This window comes from Chaetodon auriga, chromosome 2 (genome assembly GCF_051107435.1).
Source record: "Chaetodon auriga isolate fChaAug3 chromosome 2, fChaAug3.hap1, whole genome shotgun sequence".
Lineage (NCBI taxonomy): Eukaryota > Metazoa > Chordata > Actinopteri > Chaetodontiformes > Chaetodontidae > Chaetodon > Chaetodon auriga.
The window spans coordinates 10,430,752-10,451,121 of NC_135075.1; the positions used below are offsets into that span (position 1 = coordinate 10,430,752).

The window sequence follows — 20,370 nt, forward strand, 5'->3', positions numbered from 1 at the left end:
AGTATCAGTGAGGAGCACTTTGGAGAAACTTTCCATTTCTGAGATGTTTTCGTAAGCAGAAAAAGTATTCATGAATGATACTGTTTCTTACAAATCCGTTATCTGAGTGATTTGATTTTGTTATTCAGCCAAAGTGGCAGTATTTGGAAGTGGATACAGATGATGCAAGTGAGCAGATGAGCATCCCAGGGGCGCCCGTGCTGTTTGCAGGTGATAATTGGAATTGGCCATGTGATCTGGACCTTTTGTCCCCAGGTACTGTTCATTTGACCACTGGGGACAGAGGGGCCAAAGGGGTCAGTAATGGGTGAGGCAATTAGGGAATGATAATGTAAATGTGCGTCAGGAGGGGGTCCTTTAGACCGGTACATATATTGAGGAGGAGGAGGAGGCTGAAGAGAATCTCTACAGTAACACACCTTCAGCAACTGACCAACTGAAGGACAAGCAGAGTGAGCTTCTGGCAGGACATTAGGACACGTCTAGTGATAAAGTTGTGAGAGTTGAGACCAAGGTAAGGACACTGACTTCCTCTTCTACATACTGTACTCTACTGAAAACGTGCATTGTTAATATCAGAGCATAATTATAGTGGCCGTTGTGGAAAGCCAGCTTTTATTACCAGATACTTTTTGTCTCTCAGGCTAAACTGACACAAGATTTGGTATTTTATGCTTAGACACTGGGGAAAACAATGTATTTAAATGGAAATGGAAATACTGAAAGAGATTAAAATGATGTGCTGTGTAAAAATGTTGCTCCAAATACAATAATGTGTTTGACTGATTGATGGCAAGCAAGTATTGTTCCATTTTTTATTTAGTCGATAAGAAAAAGTGTCTTCGTATTATTGCAAGTTATTACAGTTTTCTGATGTAATAGTTGAGTATTTATCGCAGCAAAAGCTAAATGAAGGATGCCTTTTCAAATTTAGGCCAAACATTCTGTCAAATAACTGATGGAAAATACAATTGACAGCAATTTATGTGAGCATTTACACACTTTGCAATTTGTTTAGATTTTCTAAATCAGACAGCAAATGATCTACAACAGTAGCTCTTCTGGTCAGAGCTAATTCAGTGTCCGTCTTTGCCTTTAGGTGGGAGTATGATGTGTGTATCTCGGCTGGTTTTGCTGCTTGGACTGCTTCTATGTGTGGGGGCTCAGCTGTCCCATGGCCAGCACTGGTCCCACGGTTGGTACCCCGGAGGCAAGAGGGAACTGGACTCTTTCGGCACATCAGAGGTCGAGATCTGTGCTTGCGTGTGTGCCAGTGTGAATAGTTTTTCCATTCACTGAGCATTTCCCTTTGAGAGTGAAGATGTTCTTCACCTCTTTCCTCACTTCTTTGATATTCTTAATCTCACTCTCTGCTTCTCAGATTTCAGAGGAGATTAAGCTGTGTGAGGCAGGAGAATGCAGCTACTTGAGACCCCAGAGGAGGAGTGTTCTGAGAAATATTCTTGTAAGTGAACATAAGGGTATCCTATCCAGTGCCAGTATGGATGCAGGTTGTGCACAGATGCCACCCTGTTGACATAATGCCCACATATCTATACTCTGGACATAATGTCATAATAATGTATTGAGTAGTGTGTCTGACTCTCATGTTATACTGTATCACTCTTCTCAGTTGGATGCCTTAGCCAGGGAGCTCCAGAAGAAGAAGTGACAGCTGTCCGCTCTGCACTGCTTTTCTACCTAGTCACCCTCCTCCTCAGTGTCGTCGTCTTGGCGTGAAACACCTTTATATTGATCTATTTTATTTCTTCGATTTGTCAGTAAATTTGCTTTCTAGCATTATGTGGATTTTCCCTGTGGCAAAGACATGTTGAAATTATAATGTCCTGTAATAAACTGTCTATTTTGATATTAACCTTTTTATTTATTTATTTTTGGTGTACAAAATTGTTCATGGTGGTGTGAATCATAAATTTTCCAAAAGGAAAAGTAGAAACCTTAAATGTTGTAGAAGTAATAATATATGTGTGTAGCACATGCTGACTGGAAACTGGAAAAAAAAATAGCGTTAATTTTACACCTATTTGTCTGCTTTCACATCATTTTTCAGTGTGATTTTGGCGAATTATCATTATACGACATTATATGAAATTCTGTTAATTTTTTAGTACTAGGACGCCTCTGCGCATGCACTAAACAGCTAGGGAAAAAGATGGACGACAGAAGCGTCTGTGCTCCGCAACTTGCGGAGTCAGACGCTCAAAATGACACTATTAATACCCCTAACGCGGCTTCTGTCACAGATGCTGACACAGTAATAAACACTAAAATAGATAGTTCCCAGGTTGAAGGTGAGTTTTGTCTAGAACATGCAAATTCAGCCGTACGGCGTCCTACCTTCCGAGCCAACGTTAGCTTTTTAGCTAACAGGCTAGCCAGCTCAGCAATCGAGTGAGCTAGCTCCTTAGCTAAATACGCGATGTCAACTGTCTAACGTTAGTTGTAACGTTAGGAGTTCAGTATTTTTAATCGGTCCGTGCGTACATGACTCGTAGAAGGTATGGCCCACCAAAACACCCTTTTAATCCTTAGACCAGCCTGATAGTGAAACCATACAAAGTTACGAGGTTGCTTGTTTTCCCAAATGGGAAAGTGGTTGGCCAGTTGCTAATTGTCTTGCGAACTACAACCCAAGCAGCCCTTTGACCATTTAAATTGGCTCCGTACCAGTGGTCGAGGTTAGCTGGTTAGGAAGCTACCATGGTTTGGGACCGGAGGCCACCAGATAGCTTTATCCTGCTACTGAGTGACACTTTATCCTACCTTGGGCATTGACGTAAGATGGTCAGTGCTTAACTTGACTAAATAAGCCAATGCTAACTGCCATATTATGAGGCGGTTGACAAGCTAGTCTAAAGTGAGGTTGTGTAAAAACGTGTGTGCATAAAACTGTGAGGTTGAGGGATCTGAGACCTCATCAGCTGAACTGTCATTCAGTGTAACCTCAAACATGGTCCTCTGTCCCAGTAGAATAACAAGTGCTCCTAAGACAAGACAGAAAATGCTTTCTCTTTTGTAAACATCGTAAACATAATTTGACACATACTGCCTACAGGCTCTGTTTTGTTAACTGCTTCTGTGATTATCATTTGGTAAGTACAATATTTGAAATGTACCAGCAACCATTGATATTTTGGGCAGAATTTATCAAAGTGTTTATTCATTGCTTTACTCATAGCAGTCCCTAGTTTTGTTTTTGTTTTGAGTTGGACAATTTATTTTGCATATATACAGAGAGCAATGCTGTATATTAGTGTATACTTGTCTTATTACATTGCAGAGGCTGGGAAGTTAAAGTGGACAGCTGTCAGTGTTGAGACTCGAGCCATTTGAAAATATTCCATAGACCTTAATGCCGATGCTTTATTTTTCTTAACCTCAGATTTGCACTTGATAAGGCTGCAAATGGTCATTTTCACTGTACACACACACACACACACACACATATAAATATAGTATAACTAAATTCTATTTTTTATTGTCAGCTAACTAATTGACGAATCAACTGATCAGTTCCAGTTGCAAGTTTTCATTCTCAGTCTCAGCCGTCATAAAAGCCCATTTATCAGTCACGATCAGCCCAGTACAGCTTAACGTGTCAAGGCAACCAACAAGGATGCAAACAAATTGATTTTTACAGTAATACCGCAGTTCTTATTTATTGATGTCTGATTGATTGGATATGTCTTTCTAACAGAATGAAACTCACACACTTCACTAACTGCTTCTTCACAGTTCTGTACAAATAGCCGCACTCATAACCAAATCTTTTGCCCACACAGTTGAGCTATTATGACTAATATTCATCCACAGCGATGTTACAAATGTTTGAGTGCTAAATAACCATGTTTCAAGTGAAGATTGCGTGACAAATTTTATTTTATGAGAGCAGAGTGGCTGACCCTGTCCTGCATTCAGAACTTGCAGAAGTGCAGTGAGAAGTGAATATGCATCAGACATTGAACATGCAGAATAAATGCATTCAAGTGTGAAACCATGATTTTCAGACATGGTGTAGCACTGAGGGGTGCTGAGTAGGAATATTTCAAGGAGCAGTTGTTATGCCTATTGAGGCATTTTGAGAAATGTAATAATGGAAGGACCTCCTTTTCATAAATAACGGTGTATATAATGATATGCACTGGGTGATGACTTGCTGGTCTACAAGGGTGGGAGCACCTTGAATAAGTGTGCAATTCTGTAAAATGTATTAGTTTCCTCTAAATTGGGCTACTGCATTTCTCACTGTACAGGAAGTTGTTATTACAGTATGTATTGCAGGGGCTGTTTTCCTCTTTGTTGAGCTGTGCAGACTTCCTGGCCTACAAAAGCACATGATTCTGACTGTGGGATGAGACCTTTATTACATGCAGACAATGAGAATTGTTAAAATGATCATTTTTCAACATCTAATTTTGCAAAAACTTAATTGTTTAGGAAAAAGCAGTTTCCAATATGTGTATTTCTATGTATCCAACCAGTGTTTTGGCAGAAGAGCAACAGTCAGATATGTTTAAGAGTCACTCTTGCACAGAGCTTTAGGGACAGTATATGTCATCTAACATAGATTTGGATTATATAAAAGACTGACTTTTTTCCCTTGAATGAATGAAGTTATATTAAAGCCTTTTATTTGTTTAAGCTTAAGCAATCTTCCACTTTGTTCACTGTGGCGTGATTGAAACAATGTCAGTCTATTCTGCCACACAGGAGACAAGAGTGAAGAGGAGCTACTAAAGAGTCTCCTCACTGATGACTACTGTCATGTGTGTGAGGCTGTGCTGCTCTTTGAATCTCAGCGACTGTCCCACTATGAGGTGTGTGCTGCTTTCCGGGAACTCGTCATGCAACAGTGACACAGTTTTTTACTGAACTCACAAGTCTGGAGCCTTCGTAATAATATCTCCTGTGTCCCCTCCCACTGCAGGGAAAGAAACATGCTCAAAAACTCAGGGTGTACCTGCAGGCCAAGAGAGCCGAGAAGAAGAATAAAGAGTCCACAGGACCGCAGGTTAGAGCTCATTTAGTGATTTTTCTGTGCATTTAGGTGCAATCTTAAGATCCAATGTCAAACAATGATTGTAACAGAAGAATGAACATAAACTAGAATGCTGCAGGATTTAACAGTAAGGAGTCAAAGCTTTAGTGCCCTTATGATATTTCAAATATAAGATCATTTATTAAATGGCTGGAAGATTTGCAGTGAAAAAAAGGAAAATATGATACATAAATAATATAAGTAAAGGAAGGCAATGGTTGAATTACACATTATTGTGTAGAGGTGATATTACTGTATTGACAGTATTATCATATTATTGACATAATATGATCACATAAGAGACAGCTGCACAGAGAAGAGATCTCTGGATAACCAGGAGGGTTAGAATGTATTGACGGGAATATTCAAAAGCTGTAATGTGGTAGCACTTGGTATGGTCCAAGACATCTTTCTTATTTTCTTCTTCATTCATTACACATCTTTTTTTCCAGTTTGCAGTTAAGAAGCATGTATCAGTCCCTTGATAAAACAGTGTTGTGCCTGTTTTCTGCAGCGGACCATGACTACAGATAAGGACCATTTCTGTGAGCTGTGTAACATGGTGTTTAGTTCCCATGTGGTGGCAAGATCCCACTATGAAGGCAAAGTGCACACAAAAAATCTTCGTAAACAAGGTCTGCAGCCACCAGGCAAGTGCGGATTGTTTGATAGAAAAGAATAAGGTAGTGGTCTTAATTTTTATATTTGCGGATTAACATAACTATCATTCAACTGTCTGCTCAAGTTCTGCAGGTTCAGAAGGTCAAATGTAAATTGATCATTTGTCATTGCAGTCATAGACAGGTACACAGAAGTGCAGTCTTTACCAAGTCTGACCCTGGATCCTGATAATGCTGACCTGAATTCAGCCCCAGAGGGTGGTATGGAGCACCTTCTGGACCCAGCAGCCACCACAATGACCCCCAGCACAGAGGTGGATCTGACGGACCCCAACAAGTACTGTGCCCTGTGTGCCGCTTCCTTCAACAATCCTCAGATGGCTTTGCAGCACTACAATGGACGCAAACACCAGAGGAATCAGACCAGACAGAAGCTACTCAAAGAACTTGGAGACAATGTGCAACAAGGTACACAAGGTCCTGCCTCACAGGAAAGCACTATAATATAAAATGCATCAGACCCTGCAGGGATGATATTCGTACTGCACTGTTGCACATTAAGTGTATTTTAAAAGGCAGTGTTGATGTCAAGAAAAATATTTGTTGACGCAAATTTGTCCTTCGTTAAACACAATATGTTAGTGTCCTTAAATCGATCTAAGATGCATGGCAACACATAAAATCAGTAGGAGTTGGCAACAGCATGACAACCTGATACTAACGTGATCAATCAAGAAAATGAAATAAGCCAATAGATATTTGAAACGGCAAATTCGTCAGCTATGAAGATTTCATCCCATCACCGGTAGCAGGTAGCTAGGAGATTAGCAGGTAGATGTTAGCGTCATTACAATAAACTGGTCTTGACAAGAGGCAATTAGTCTAACTGTGGTTTCAATTAGTTAGTGGCTTTTTGCACTTACTCAGACTGTTAATCTTAGCTCTCCTGGCATTATTTATTATCTTCCATTCTAAGCTGTATAACATGTTCTTCATGTGCAAGATGAAAGAATAATGCTAAATATATAATTATTTTGATGTGAGTAAGAAACTCACTAGAAACTAACAAAAATTAGAAGAAAGCAAAGGGAGCCGTACATCTGAGTGCTTATGAGCCATTTTATGCTGTCTCTTCCTCCTTCATCATCACCTGCTTTCTGTTGTCGACAGCCAACTCCCTGATGTGTCAGATGTGTAGTGTGCAATTTAACTCTGTGGAGATGTACCAGGCCCACATGCAGGGAAACAAACACCAGATTAGGTAAGACCAGACATGTTCTGACAAACACACCATGTCCACTGTCACTGAGTCATCATTAACACTGCACTGAAAGCTTAATCTCTCTTACACTGCACTTCAACTACAACTGTGACTTTTAAGATCTATTAACTGATTGTTCTGACACACTGAATCAGATTGATCCTATCACCTCACCTCTCTGCTGCTTTTGGCTGCTCTTGGCTCATATTTCAGCTCCACACATCAATTGTAATAGCAACATAATTCCTGTTTTTTTTTTTTTTCTTCTCATCCAGGGAGAAGAAGGTCATTGACCTGTGCAAGTCCCAGCAAAAAGCCTACAGCACATTTACTGATGAACTGTCAGATTACATTCAGATTCAGAAGGCACGTGGAATCACCCCCAAGGGTGGTCAGATCCTCTCTCTGGGTGACACACAAAAGGAGGATGAAGAAGAAGAAGAAGAAAACGAAGCATTAAACAAGGAGGATATCATAAAATTGAACCAGCCTATGCCCAGTTTCCCTCCCACCTTTAACCCTCCTCATCACTCCCGCCTTGGTTGTTACACTCCAGTTGAAGGGTGGCGCCCTCCATATCAGGGCCCTCCCTGGCCATCCCATGGCTTGAATTACACCTGCGCTCCTCCAGTCCTCCCAGGCTCAGACTCTACACTGTTCCCTAGTTGGCCTATGAAGAGAAGGAGGCGCAGAAAGCAGTCGAGCTCCTCCTCAGATACTACCTCATCATCCTACTCTTCCACGTATTCCTCCTCCCATAGCAGTCGCTCAAGTGACAGTGATGGTACTGAATACAGGCGCAGAGACAAGAGGAGGATTAGAGGATCCAGAAGGGAGAGAGACAAGCGGGCAAAAGATGAGAACTCAGACAGAGAGGAGAAGAGGAGGAGGAGACAACGGAGGGAAAGAGCTAAGGAGTCAGAGGAGAGGAGAAGAGGGGAATCTGGAGAGTCGGAGGAAGAGAGGAGGAGAAAGAAGAGGAAAAATCATGGCAAGCGGAGAAGACAAGATAAGAAATCCCAGGAGGAGGACTCTGAGGTGGTGGCGGAAAGGGTGACGGACAATTTAATGCCAGAAGTCATGATGGACAATAGAAAAGAGACTGAAGGGCATGTTCAGGCTGAAGTGAATGTCGAGCAGGAGGGAGGTGGACAGGGTGGGCCGGCAAAACCCAAATACAGAAAAGAGAAGAAGAAAACAAAAGAGAAAGTAGACATGAGGACAGAGGAGGAGAAGCTGTGGGACGACTCCATTCTGGGCTGTTAAAGGTCCACTTTCACTCTGTCTTTTGAGTGCTGACATTTAGGCAGAACGTGAAGTTTTCATGAGCATGACATCGAAAATCTCAAAAACTGTGTACATGAAATTAATCTTTGTAGCCATTAACGAAGCAGTTTTCACCTTCTGCTCTGACAGCCCAAAAGTGTTGTTCTCCATAGGTGTGCTAGCTGGCTAGCCATGTTTAGTCTGTTTGTGTTTGTAAGGCGTGAATGGATTCCTCTTATCTCTGTGTTTGGAGGGGTGTCTCATGTATCCACAACTATAATAGCTTTAACTTTTATTATGACACTTATGTCTGTGTTGAATTCAAATGCACATCATTATTAATTTTAAACATTTACGATCTCCTTTCTGGACTATCATTTGAAATGATCAAGAAGTGCTCTTGACCTCTTAACACATCAATAAGTTAAATTATGTTTGATTATGTATCTGTGCTGGCAGGGATCACAGAGATTGCGATCCCTTTAGCACCCTGTGGTTGGCGCTGTTGAGCTTCATTCAGAGCATTAGTAAAGAAAATAAAAGCCCTTAGATGATAGAAGCCCAGTCGTTTCACTTCTTTTGAAGCCCTTTGTGCTCTCACACGGAGGCGCACAGGCTAAATGAAGGCTTTAAGTGATGGTTCAGTGCATGTCAGACATACTGGACTGATAGGGATGGAGCAGATTCTGTGCCTGCACACACTGTGTCGCATCAAAACTGTTTTAAAAAGCAGGACAGTGCTGAGACGTTGCCATAGTCTACAGTGCGTTGTCTGCATTTGCATGTAGTATGGATGTATTTGCACATCCAAACAGCACATAAAGCATTTGGGGTCAGACAGGTGCAAAAGCTCAAATGAGGACAGCTCTATGCAAAAAAAAAAAAAAAAAAAATCTGAATTCCTGTTCAGATGCAGCCTGCAATGAATTAAACAAAGGCAAACTACAGGGTGTCACTGAAAGGTGATTGAAAGGAGGCAAAGTGAACTGTCCTGGTAATTCATCCAGAGCCTCTAAGAACAACGTAGTTGTTTGAAATAGGTCTTCAGGAGTCTAAAGTAGTGTAACATAATCTAAATACCTGAACTGGTTTGTGGACTGTATCCATTTAGGGTATTTCTAGCTTAGACAGCTTTATGAATTCAGACAGTGGGTTAGTTTGACTTTGACAAAGCTACATTTCTAGAAAAATATTTTCAGGTTTGCATGCACTCTGGACTGGTGGTGGTCTGATATTTAGAAACTGCTCTTGATGCAGGTGCCATAAACGTGCTGAAACATGCTCAGACTGAGCCAGAGGTTGAATATCCTTCAAAGAAAATCCCATGTTTCCAACACGTTTGTTTAAGACATATTTAATGTACAGTGTATGGACTCACTTTGTTTGGTTGATTGCTGTATATCAAGTATTTGACTGGTTCATTAAGACCCTGAGAGCTGATTGGTGGGCGTTACAGGATGTACCTTGTTGGAAGAGGAGAGCAGGGTATCACACAGTAAAGTTAAAACATGCAGGAAACAGTTTGCAATTATGTTTCAGAGGTAATGAACTGCTGGAAAGACTTGCCAGCTTGATTATTGTTCAAGGTACCAAGTGTCGACAGCAGGGCAACGTGTGAATGAGACGTGATAGAGGCTGTAAGGTGGGAAGCAGACAAACTCCTCAATCTGTGACACATCCAGTAACATGGACATTAATAAGTGTCTCAGGATAATATACTTTGAACAAACTGAGCTGGTGAGAAGTGATAAAAGAGGTGAACTTCAGCAGGCCGCTTTTGACTTCAGGCGTCGGAGCACAGAGACCAACAAAGACGTTACAGCTCCACGATGCAGCTCTGAAGCCCCCTGAGATCTCCTGTTTTCAAAGAATCCTGTGGTCTCGTTCCCTGCCTCGCTCGAGTCTTCGACCCCCGTAAAGCTGTCGGGTGCCCACATCCTCTCGCTGTCAGGCCCCCCACCAGGCCGTTGTTCTCCTTAACCTTTCATGCGCACAAAAGAAATCCAGAGACAAAACGCGACACAGACGAGGAAATTAATGAGTTCTAGTGATAACGGCACGTATTAACCTTTAATGTGGAGTAAAGTACTCAAAATGAGGCTTTTATGTACGATACCTACTGCTAAGAAACTCAAGGGCCTCCTTGACGCTTGCTAGTTCAGTGTACCTCCGTAAGTCTCTGCCGTTCATACTTGACAGCAGACTTCAGTGTACCAGCTTTAACATTTGGCATCTCCACTGAAAGCATCAAACCGAAGCTATCTATTGATAATCAGTTGAGTTTAAGTTTGTTGAAGTTGTTCATTAAAGCAAAAATGCCAGACTTTACTTAATACCAGCTCTGGAAGTGTAAGCATTTGCTTTTTCTCCCTCTGTTTTATATCATCATCACTGAGGCACCTTTGGGCGTTTAGAGATGTTTGACGAAACAAATCATTTGAAGACGTGACTTCAGGCTCCTGGAAATTGTGCTGGCTATTTTTTCCACTGGGATTAAATGATTAATTATTCAGGTCTGGAGGTAATTGGTAGTTGCAGCCCTGATAGACTCATTCCAAGGCCGATGTTTCTAAAACAGAACCTTTGCTGTGGTGTCGTGTCTGAAACTGCTGGATGAGATTTGAGTTCGATGTCAGTCAGTGTGTTGCCGCCTGCGTTCACACTGAGGACAGATTGAAGACAGTTTACTGCTTTTTACAGCAATTGGTTTGTGCATTTGTGTTATTTGGAAATTCAGAAAGTAAATGTCTCAATTTATTGTTTTAACAATTGAAGATTTCATATGACAAGAAAAGAAATGAGTTGGGGAGAATTCATTTCTAACTGGGAGAATTCAGTTTTTTAAAAAATTCAAATTGAACTGAAAAACTTCAGAGTTAACATCAAAACATTCAGCTTGTTGAAATGATCGAGGAGTATATTCAACCTGTTGAAGTAACAAAGTGAATGAGTTCACTGTTTTATTCCCTCTCTGTGTCTCTCATGCGCACGTCTCGCTGGGTCTCTTGTAGTTCTTTCTCAGTGTGCGTCTTGACACATAAAACCTGTTTTTTACACAAAGTTGAAGAAGCATACTCAGTGAATATTTAACATTAACCCACAGCACTTTGGATCATTGCTCGTATCGTTTCCAGCGAACGCCTCATGTCTCTCCTCTGTTCACGGGTATTCCCTTTCCGTGCTCTGCAGCGAGGCATGAAGCTGTGTTTGTAGGACTCTGCTGAGCTCTAGGTCATGCACCTGGGCAGAGACCACAGCACTGCAAACCGCTGCTCTGTGAACATACAACTTTTTTTTTTTTTTACTGCTTGATATGTGCTATCGTGTCAGCGACTGTGAAACATCTCCATGTTTTTTGAGCCGTCTGTCATGATCACTGTGAGTCTGTCATGTACGCTGAACTGCATCTTTGTCCTTTAACCCAAACCTCTGAGGAGAAAACACAGCTGCTATTTGTTTTAGTCAGAATCAGATGATTGACAACTGTTTGATGCTTTATGTGGTGCCCTTTTTACCATTTATGTTTTGTGCATGTTTCAAATTAACTTATTTTTGTCAGCTCTCTCCCTCTGTGTGTGTGCGTGTGTGTGTGTGTGTGTGAATCCCTCGGCTGGTGTATGGCCCACTCTGATAGGCCCTGTGTGTGTCACATTAGGGTGTTACCTTGTCGACTCAGGCCCTGTCAGTTCAGTTCAGTTCCTCCCATCATCTCTTACAGACAGGCAGCAGGAAAAGAAAGTATCAGCACCGTCCCTCAGCTACCACGCAAAACACACGCATGTACACATTCTGGCGACCGGACAAAATGTCCCTGCTGCCCCTGGCATGGATACTGTTAACAGTATCACTGTGGACGTCAGGTAAGATCTCTAAGTTTCTCTGTTTGTTCTAATGTTGTCCTTTGCCTCCGGCGTTCTCAACATCATCCCTCAGTCAGGGGCCTGTAACGAGGGATGTGTTGTTGTCTGCCTGAGCTGAAGCTTGAGCGAAGTTTAACGTTAACTTGTCATCAAATACAGTCCTAAACACAGTTTGTGTTAAAGGGTGAAGTTTGTCTTCAGTAGTTCGAATGATTAGACGAATGTTTGAAACAGACCAGGTACAGCACCCTCACCACTGGTTGACTCATTGAGCTGTAATGGTCAAACTGCCACGGAAGCTCCTATAACATTATATCTCTGATTGTACAGTTATACTGGTACAAGGTACAGGTACTATTATATAATTACATCAAAACAATGTGCATCGTCTGGATTAAAGGTACAACGATGAGGAAAACAGTACACTGTTTGTCTTCTGAGGTGGTTTTATATCGACGTCAATTTTAGATTTACATTTATTTTCTTATATTTTGTTTTTTTACATTTTAGCTCTATTAAAGCTTTCAAATTAATTGTATTTGTGCTGTATTGCGCAACTTATTCCATAAAGATTAAATCAAAAGATATCGCAAAAATCTCGCTATTTGTGCTTTTAGAGTGAGGAAGGCAGTGATCATCCAGTGAGCCTTAACGTTTCCACGCTGGAAACCTTCGAATCTCCTCTGATCTTTGGATATTTTGTAAGACTAGTTATTGCAACAGTTGCACACCGACGGAGGAACCTGACTCGAAAGCACATAAAAATAGGCATTGGAACTGATTCTGAAATGAGATGAAACAGCTGCTCCAATGAATGCGTCCTTTAAACATTGCATAAATGCTAAATCAGTCTCCTCATGGTGCAGTTTTAAAATGTCACCTTCACAGAGTTTGAAATACATACAACACGTTTCCTCACAGTTTGCCTTCATTTCCATTCTTGCAACACTTTTGGTGATGGCTGTCGTGTTTCTATTACAAATTGCCAGTCGCATTAGTACTTTCTTCTGCCTTGCGTGAAGCACGATTATTTGTATGCGCTTTTACTTTGCAATTATTTTAAGAAGAAGAGAGTGCACATGCACTGTTGCATTTCCTCAAACCTTTCTAAACACCGAATGATGGACAAGTCGGCTTGAGACCTCTAAACGAGACTGAGTGGCCCTTGTTAGAAAGTGCACAGTCCTTGGGAGGATGGGTGTTTGGGCTTGATTTCGTTACTGTGTTTAAGAGCCCCGCTGACGATACATGACCTTAAACTCTCATACTGGACTGTAGGAGCTGCTCAGTGTGCAGCGCGTGTCCGTTGAAATCTCAAACGTCTCTCTGTTTCCACTCCTAGGTTCGAGCCAGATCCTGCAACAAGAAAGCGTCCGGATTCTTTACCCCAAGATCCACAGTACAGAGACTATTGACTGTGAGTGCGTTAACATGTCCTGTGAGTCCGTCTACTGGTTCCGCAGCCTTCCCAATCCCGGCAAAGTACAGTTCTTAGGCAGATGCAACAACGCCAACCGTGCTATCCATGGGACTGGTGTGGAAGAAGCACGATTCAAACTGAACAGGAAGAACAGTCAGTTCTTTACGCTGCGCATCATCGGTGTGACAGAAGAGGACACGGGGATGTATTCTTGTGTTCTTAAGGACAGGAGAAACACCGAAATGTGGAAGCCTGGGGTTCTCCTTCGGCCGGGAGGTTTGTATGCTGAGATCTCAGAAACGCTTCATTTACAGCAGTTCCACGTCAAGCTCACCGATGAGCGTTTCAGCATGTCTGTTTAAATTCAGGTGGCAGGTGGTGATGGAGTAAATGATTTAGGGATTTAATTTGGTGCATTGCAACATCTAACGTACTATATTCAATTTTTTTTCCTACAACGAAGACTGAGAATTCACATAAATGCCGCTATGGTCTTTGTAAGTGCGGTGTCCCCAGTTTGAGTTCATACAGGGAACTCTCACCCCCCTCTCTGTCCACAGTAGAGCCCTCCACTGCCTTTAAAAATGTTATTATCATTGTACTTGACAGTAAAAAGACGTAATGATTTTCAGATGTTTCAGATGTGATGTAGTTCTGACAAAAATCTTTACTATCAGACTTCTTATATTTGGACTGGAGTGTCGCACGCAGACAAACAACGTACATTATGTACAACCCTGATTCCAAAAAGGCTGCGACGCTGTGTGAAACTAAATAAATACAAAATGCAATCATCTGCAAACAACAGCGCTTTTCTGAAGTGTTCCTGAGTCCATGTAGTAATATTCTTTGTACAATCATATGTTCACAAAGTGGTGAACCTCGCTCCGTCCTCGCTTGTGAACTACTGAGTCTTTCCAGGATGACCCTCTCATACTCAATCATGATACTATCACCTGTTACCAATCAACCTGTTTACCTGTGGAATGTTCCAAACAGGTGTTTTTGGAGCATTCCACTACTTTCCCAGTCATCAGTTGCTCACAGTCATTTTATATGGTGGATAAACATAGATGAGAAGATAGGGACAGGTGGAAAATGTCTGGTTTCTCCTTTAATCTCTCCTTAAAAGATTCTTTACGTTCTTCCTTCACTGCTGTTTAGTTATCACTTTGTTGTTTGGTCTTTATCTGGCAGTGATTCCTCCAACATTACCTCCCGTTACAAAACCCAAACTGAGAGGCAAGTCAGTCTGTCGCTGCCCTAAGAAGCATTATTCACGGGGTAAGTAGTTCAACATTTTCAGTAAAGGAAAAATATAACTCAGTATTGCACTTGTGCAGCTGTGCGTACCAATGATTGATTATCCCCTGGCTACGGTGCAACAAGCTATAATACATTCAAATAAAACCACGTACTGTGTATGTTGTGTGCTTGCTCCAGGCGGCTGCAGCACCCTGATTCTGTGGCCGTTGGTTGGAGGTATTGCGGCCCTGGCTCTAGCTGTCCTCTGCACACTGTACTACTTCAGCCGTGAGTACTCCTCCAGTTTAATGCGCTAAATAATGTGAAGTCAGCGCTGGGGAAAAGATTCGTACCTGCAGGGCAGCAAATAGTGTTTGCAAATGGTTTTCAAACTATTAGAACAGCTTTGAAATTAAATTTTAAGTGTATCGCTGAAGTGTTTTCTTTTGTTTCAACATGTTCTCACTTAAAGGGCTACCCAAAAAATGTCGGCATCACTTTGTGAAGTAAGTAAAGTGTTATAGATGGTGAATTTTTGTCCCAAGATTTTTGGATCCTTGATTGACTGATGCTTTAATGTCATTGTTTTCTATTCAGGAAGAGGTAGATGACCCAAAGCACTGCATCTACAGCTCACATCTGACTCAAAGTATGTACCTTATGTGTCTCATTTTGCCTATTTATATATATAAATTAGATATATTCTGTGCGTGATGTTTATCACTGTACAAAATGTTTGCAGGTTTCAGTGAAACAGCTACAGTACGTGATGAAGTCAGAGGTTGTTTGTGCTGTAAAAACTATTTCATGCACGCTAACGCTCGCTTTTGTGATTGCAGTGGCTGAATTGCTTCACTTGAGCCGACATCCAGTGGACTTTGAAGGACATGCTTCACCCTAAAGATCCGCTCTGCCAAAAACATGTCAGGTGTATTTACAGTGAAATGCGCACTCAGTCAAGAGTTTTCCACAGCAGTAAACATGTACCATATTGTGATATATTGACTGTTTCTGTTATATGTATATATTACAAGACATCTCCAGAGCTCCTGCAGCTTCAGTTCTAAGCTTTGTGTGCTCATTTGTCTTCTATAGTAGTTTTGATTTGTCAGTAATTAATGTGGATGACATTATCATTTGTCCAGGTCAAACCTAATCGGTTTCTTTTCACACAGAAAATACACAGACCACGATACAGCAGATACAAATAGCATATTTTCCCATTGGCTTTTTGTTTTCTTCTGTTGTCATTTGTGTTTATTCCTGTTTCATAGCATGTGTAAGTGTTTCTTCACTTTTAAAATGCATCTGTCTTTGAAGGAAACAGCACCGTGAAGTTGATTTTTATGTTCGCGTAATTCTGTTAAATCAATACAATTGTACACTTGCAATCATTTCAAATGGTGACTCTCTTCTTTATATAGGTGCTATTGTATTATCTGGTATTAAACACATGTATTAACACTTTCTTGTTCACAAATACTCAGTTTGACACAGTTGCCTAAAGGGAAGAATAACACAGGTGTGGGAGGCCAAACGCTGTATGTGTCTTCAATGAGAGCTATGACTTGTGCACAGAGAACTAAGAAGTCTTGAGTTTCAAAATGTTTGTAGTGTTGTTTCGTACATCTAAAGGTTTGTGCGCCTGTGCATGGAAGAAAAGGCAAAGAGAGGTTTGGAAGTGGGTGTTGTACATCCATTGTCAATATTGTGCGTAGCGGAAGTTGAGTAGGTGAGTGACGGGGTTTGGTTTCTTCCTTCACCTTTGATGCATAAGCTTGCATCACATTCAATTTCTGATGAATTACCTGCAGTATGTGCCAACAGGTTTTATTGTTTTAATCTTAAATTACAGGCTACAAAGTGTGTATTCTTTACTGTCCCTCTAGCACACACACAGCCAGAAACAACACACATGCACACCTGTGCGCCTGAGTGTGAAGAAATGGCTGAGTCGGTGGTTGTTCAGGTCTCAGGGAGCGTGCGCGACCCTTTCCTGTGTGCTGGAGAGAGAGGAGAGACAGAGCTGTGCTCGCTGAGATGCTATCGCTTCGCTTCAGCTTTGAGCTCTTCATCTCGTCTCTGAAACAAAAAGACCACAAAAATACCACAGACCGAACCACAAGCGCTGGCAGAGGCAGAAAGAGCGTTACAGTTTCTAAATGCGAATACTGTTACGAAAAAGCTTTATTGAAAACTTGAAGTCGGCATCTCGTTGGAGTATATTTTATTGGATATAAAACAGTTCCATCAGCAAATACACTTAAACACAGTGAATGGTTATTTTAAATTCATACATGTAAGTGTGTGTTGGTGGGACGGGGGTGTTAATTTATTTAGAAATCATAATTTACTGTTATTACAAAAAAAAGAGCATTAAATGAACAAGTCTAGATTTATTACACGCAGTTAAGACTGGTTAGGTTACATAAACACTCATCAGCATTCTTTCATTGAACACTGTTGCTGATAGCCTATGTTGTATCACATATACAATCAAAGCAAAGCAGACCCAGAGTACATTCAGATAGCAGTTTAATATGAACAGCTACACTCATACAAAATGATTGAAAGACCTCTTAACACCAAGTGCGACAGTTCACAAAAGACAACTTCTAAAAAGGCAAATCAAAACCTTTTCAGTTTCAAGAAAACTGAATAATCGTTATGAAGGTGGACTTAAACGCACGGCAGTTGTATCAAACAGCTTTAGTTTTGGCTATGTGCAGTGTTGGGGGTACTAACAAGTAACATAATACGTTAGTTTTGCAATTCAATTCTGGACTTTTTGTTGCTGTCACAGCTCAATCTGTACTGGAAACCCGTCTCTTTTTACGCATGTGAGAAAATGCTGCCCTAAAACACAATTGTTTAGGGATGGTCAGGATTAGAATAACCCATCGGTCAAGACCTGACCTACACATGTGCAGGACCGATCAGGTCGGATATACAGTTCAGTTGCCAATTGTTACAAAAAACAACAAAAGAAAATCCCAGATTCATTTGCATTTCTTTCTTTCCTTCTTCTGCGTACTCACAGTATCCAATCTGCAGCTGTGTCAGAATGTGTAGCTCAGCTAGCAAGATGGCGGAGAGGACAGCCTTTACATCGGAAGGGTACTTGTATTGTTTGAAATATGTGGGTGAAAGGGGCATCACAATGAAATTGTGCCTGTGTGTTCAGTGTTTCTCAGTTATAAAAAACTCTACTTCAGATCTGAAGAAGCACCTGTGAGCTAAGCAGAGCTCCACAGCACTCAGGTCTCCTCGGTCTCTGCTTACTTTCATCTTACATGTTGCATGAACTTGTTAGACTACGTGCATTGAGCACCGGTACCCTCCTGATTTTCTGTTCACTTGTAATCAAAAATAGTTGTCAATGAAGAGCTGTACGGGGACTATTCCTTCTGTTATTCCTGATATTAGCCTGCAGAGTTACAGATTATGGGCTGTAGACTAGGCTATGCAGTGACAGTAGAGTTAATACATTCAGACGTGCAGCAGGATGCACACTCTCTGGACAATATAAGCAAAAGACACAAAGAACTGCAATTCAATTGTGGTGATGCAAAAGTACTGAAATGAGTTACTTTCCTCAGTAGGTAATGCTGTAACGTAAGAAGTTACTTTTGAATGGTGGTAAACTTGTACTGTGAAGCAGCAGCTGCAGGTACAGCATGTTATTCATCAGTTCCAGGAAACATGACAGAACGCAGAACAGCAGTAGTTTTGTGGAACGTCTGGCACAGAGGATTGATTACAGATAGAGTGTATATATACAACACAACACTGCACAAATGAAACATAAATAAACATAAGCACAGCAACTTTGCACATTTTTATAAATCATTTTATAAATCATTTGCGCTTGCTGTATCCTGAGTCGTCTTCTGATAAATATATACCACACACAGTACCTACAGTACTGCATGGTGAGTATTACCATAGTCAAATAAAATAATATGTTAAAAATGTAAAGCATTAGAGACAAATATATTTTATTTTATAGTATTTTTTTTATTAGTGTTTCAAAGTTTTTAGTGTAATCAATATACCCTTCACTGACCTGTGATGTGTGAACTATTCATTTCAATTCTAGTGCGTAGGCTAATTGCATGTAGCTACATTTTACTGTAAGCATTTTTTATTTTAATTTCTGTTCTATATTTCAAAAGGCACTTGAATTCAATATAAGAAACACCATGTCACATGTAGGCATATGTGACAATACACAGTTCACAGGTCTTAACATTGAAAAATGTCTTTTTCAGCTTATAGCATGCTGCATATCAATGACCAGCTCTGTAGGATGCAATAGTTTGAATTTTAGAAGACGAACATATACCAATAGATCAGGCATGAATGGTAAATATGTCCTATTCCAGATCTGTAAATGTAAAGCAACAGAGCTGAATCACTGAAATGCCATGAAACTCGGCTATATATGGTGAATACCTGCAAACAACATATGTCAGCACCTGCTTTACAGGATCAACTGTCTTAAGCTACAGTAAATAGAATGAAAGATGTCAGTAATGGTTGAATATATATTCAAAGAACAAGTTTGTCTCATGTTATCTAACATAATGATCAAGGTCACAAAGTGAACAAGCAAGAGTCCGCAGGATGAGCAGCCTGTACACGAACACTCACATATGATAGTACATTTTTTTTCTGGATAAGTTCGCCTTGTTCACTTGTTCATGTCATATTTTCTACACTGAAAATATTTGTCTTTTGCCTGATTTCAGCTAAAAAAGAAAATTTAAATGCAGAAATAATTTTCCAAAAACCCACATGTACCATCCTGACAGGAAGTTTCAGCCATATAAGAGACGATAAGCAAACAGGTATTTGTATATCTGCACATGTGCAATTCCTCCGTTTCTCAGCTCTCTTTGTCTACTTACTCCTCTTGTTGCTCTCGGTTTCCTTTTCAACTTCACATCCCATAATGCCTGAAACTGCCAGTACGGAGGCAGAGACATGCGAGGCAACGTGATGAAGAACTGGTGAACAAGCAACTGGCATTGATGCTGATTTACTGGTATTGGTGGATTCTGCTATTTTCAGAACACAAGGACGTCTCTTCTGACTGCATCTGAATGTCAAGCTATGCAATGCTACTGTGTACAGTGCTCTGTCACTGGCTTCCCCTGGACACCCACTACACACACACACACACACACACATAGCTGTAAGTTTCAGGTTGGAGACCCCCTTGTGTGACTAAGACAGGGAAGCCCATGCAGGTGTGTTTGTGTGTGACTCAACTCTGAACCAGAGTTATGGAAAAGTGAAGTGGGCCAACTGAGAGCGTTTTGACTGGGTCTTCCCTTTGACACGAAGCATCAACAGAATCCCCTACAGACTGAAAACCTGAGCCTGGTTTTATTTGAAATAAATGTCGTAGTAATTTCTGAAAAACAAAACCAAAGTTAATAATATGCATCTGCACTTTGAGGAAAATGCGTGAGAGGGTGAAGAAAAAGCTGTACAGCCCAAAAGAGACCCACTATTGTTTTTAACTGTCCGTCTCTGCTGGTTTCTGTCTCTGTCTCTCTCCTCCCACCCATGGAACAGATAAATCGCCCACAAATGAGCAAAATGTCAGCGCTTGTTGCCCATTACTAAATCGG

The 20,370-nt window shown here is 41.0% G+C and overlaps 3 protein-coding genes across 3 annotated transcripts; all 3 read left to right on the forward strand.

Annotated features, from left to right (window-relative positions):
- Window positions 1-410: 410 nt before the first annotated feature.
- On the forward strand, window positions 411-1,854 carry gnrh2 (gonadotropin-releasing hormone 2). The gene is made up of 4 exons (XM_076747569.1): window positions 411-514; window positions 1,100-1,245; window positions 1,382-1,465; window positions 1,634-1,854. The coding sequence occupies exons 2-4, from the start codon at window positions 1,108-1,110 to the stop codon at window positions 1,670-1,672; spliced, it is 261 nt and encodes an 86-aa protein (XP_076603684.1). The 5' UTR covers window positions 411-514; window positions 1,100-1,107; the 3' UTR covers window positions 1,673-1,854.
- A 287-nt stretch (window positions 1,855-2,141) lies between these two features.
- On the forward strand, window positions 2,142-8,765 carry zmat1 (zinc finger matrin-type 1). The gene is made up of 7 exons (XM_076760300.1): window positions 2,142-2,312; window positions 4,732-4,838; window positions 4,949-5,032; window positions 5,574-5,709; window positions 5,854-6,147; window positions 6,850-6,940; window positions 7,216-8,765. The coding sequence occupies exons 1-7, from the start codon at window positions 2,174-2,176 to the stop codon at window positions 8,204-8,206; spliced, it is 1,842 nt and encodes a 613-aa protein (XP_076616415.1). The 5' UTR covers window positions 2,142-2,173; the 3' UTR covers window positions 8,207-8,765.
- Window positions 8,766-11,944: 3,179 nt separating this feature from the next.
- Window positions 11,945-15,912, forward strand: cd8b (cd8 beta). The gene is made up of 7 exons (XM_076749231.1): window positions 11,945-12,066; window positions 13,409-13,762; window positions 14,684-14,770; window positions 14,930-15,019; window positions 15,204-15,237; window positions 15,329-15,380; window positions 15,571-15,912. Exons 1-6 carry the CDS (start codon window positions 11,985-11,987, stop codon window positions 15,336-15,338), a joined length of 657 nt encoding a protein of 218 aa, XP_076605346.1. The 5' UTR covers window positions 11,945-11,984; the 3' UTR covers window positions 15,339-15,380; window positions 15,571-15,912.
- The last annotated feature ends 4,458 nt before the right edge of the window (window positions 15,913-20,370 follow it).

What these genes read in the sequence shown, in the direction of transcription:
- gnrh2 (XM_076747569.1), top strand. Translation starts at nt 1,108, where the DNA reads ATGATGTGTGTATCTCGGCTGGTTTTGCTGCTTGGACTGCTTCTATGT. An exon ending in ACTCTTTCGGCACATCAGAG is followed by an intron (nt 1,246 to 1,381) that starts GTCGAGATCTGT and finishes TCTGCTTCTCAG; the next exon opens with ATTTCAGAGGAGATTAAGCT. An exon ending in GTGTTCTGAGAAATATTCTT is followed by an intron (nt 1,466 to 1,633) that starts GTAAGTGAACAT and finishes CACTCTTCTCAG; the next exon opens with TTGGATGCCTTAGCCAGGGA.
- zmat1 (XM_076760300.1), top strand. Translation starts at nt 2,174, where the DNA reads ATGGACGACAGAAGCGTCTGTGCTCCGCAACTTGCGGAGTCAGACGCT. An exon ending in AAGAGTCCACAGGACCGCAG is followed by an intron (nt 5,033 to 5,573) that starts GTTAGAGCTCAT and finishes TGTTTTCTGCAG; the next exon opens with CGGACCATGACTACAGATAA. An exon ending in ACAAGGTCTGCAGCCACCAG is followed by an intron (nt 5,710 to 5,853) that starts GCAAGTGCGGAT and finishes TTGTCATTGCAG; the next exon opens with TCATAGACAGGTACACAGAA.
- cd8b (XM_076749231.1), top strand. Translation starts at nt 11,985, where the DNA reads ATGTACACATTCTGGCGACCGGACAAAATGTCCCTGCTGCCCCTGGCA. An exon ending in GGTTCTCCTTCGGCCGGGAG is followed by an intron (nt 13,763 to 14,683) that starts GTTTGTATGCTG and finishes TTTATCTGGCAG; the next exon opens with TGATTCCTCCAACATTACCT. An exon ending in TAAGAAGCATTATTCACGGG is followed by an intron (nt 14,771 to 14,929) that starts GTAAGTAGTTCA and finishes TGCTTGCTCCAG; the next exon opens with GCGGCTGCAGCACCCTGATT.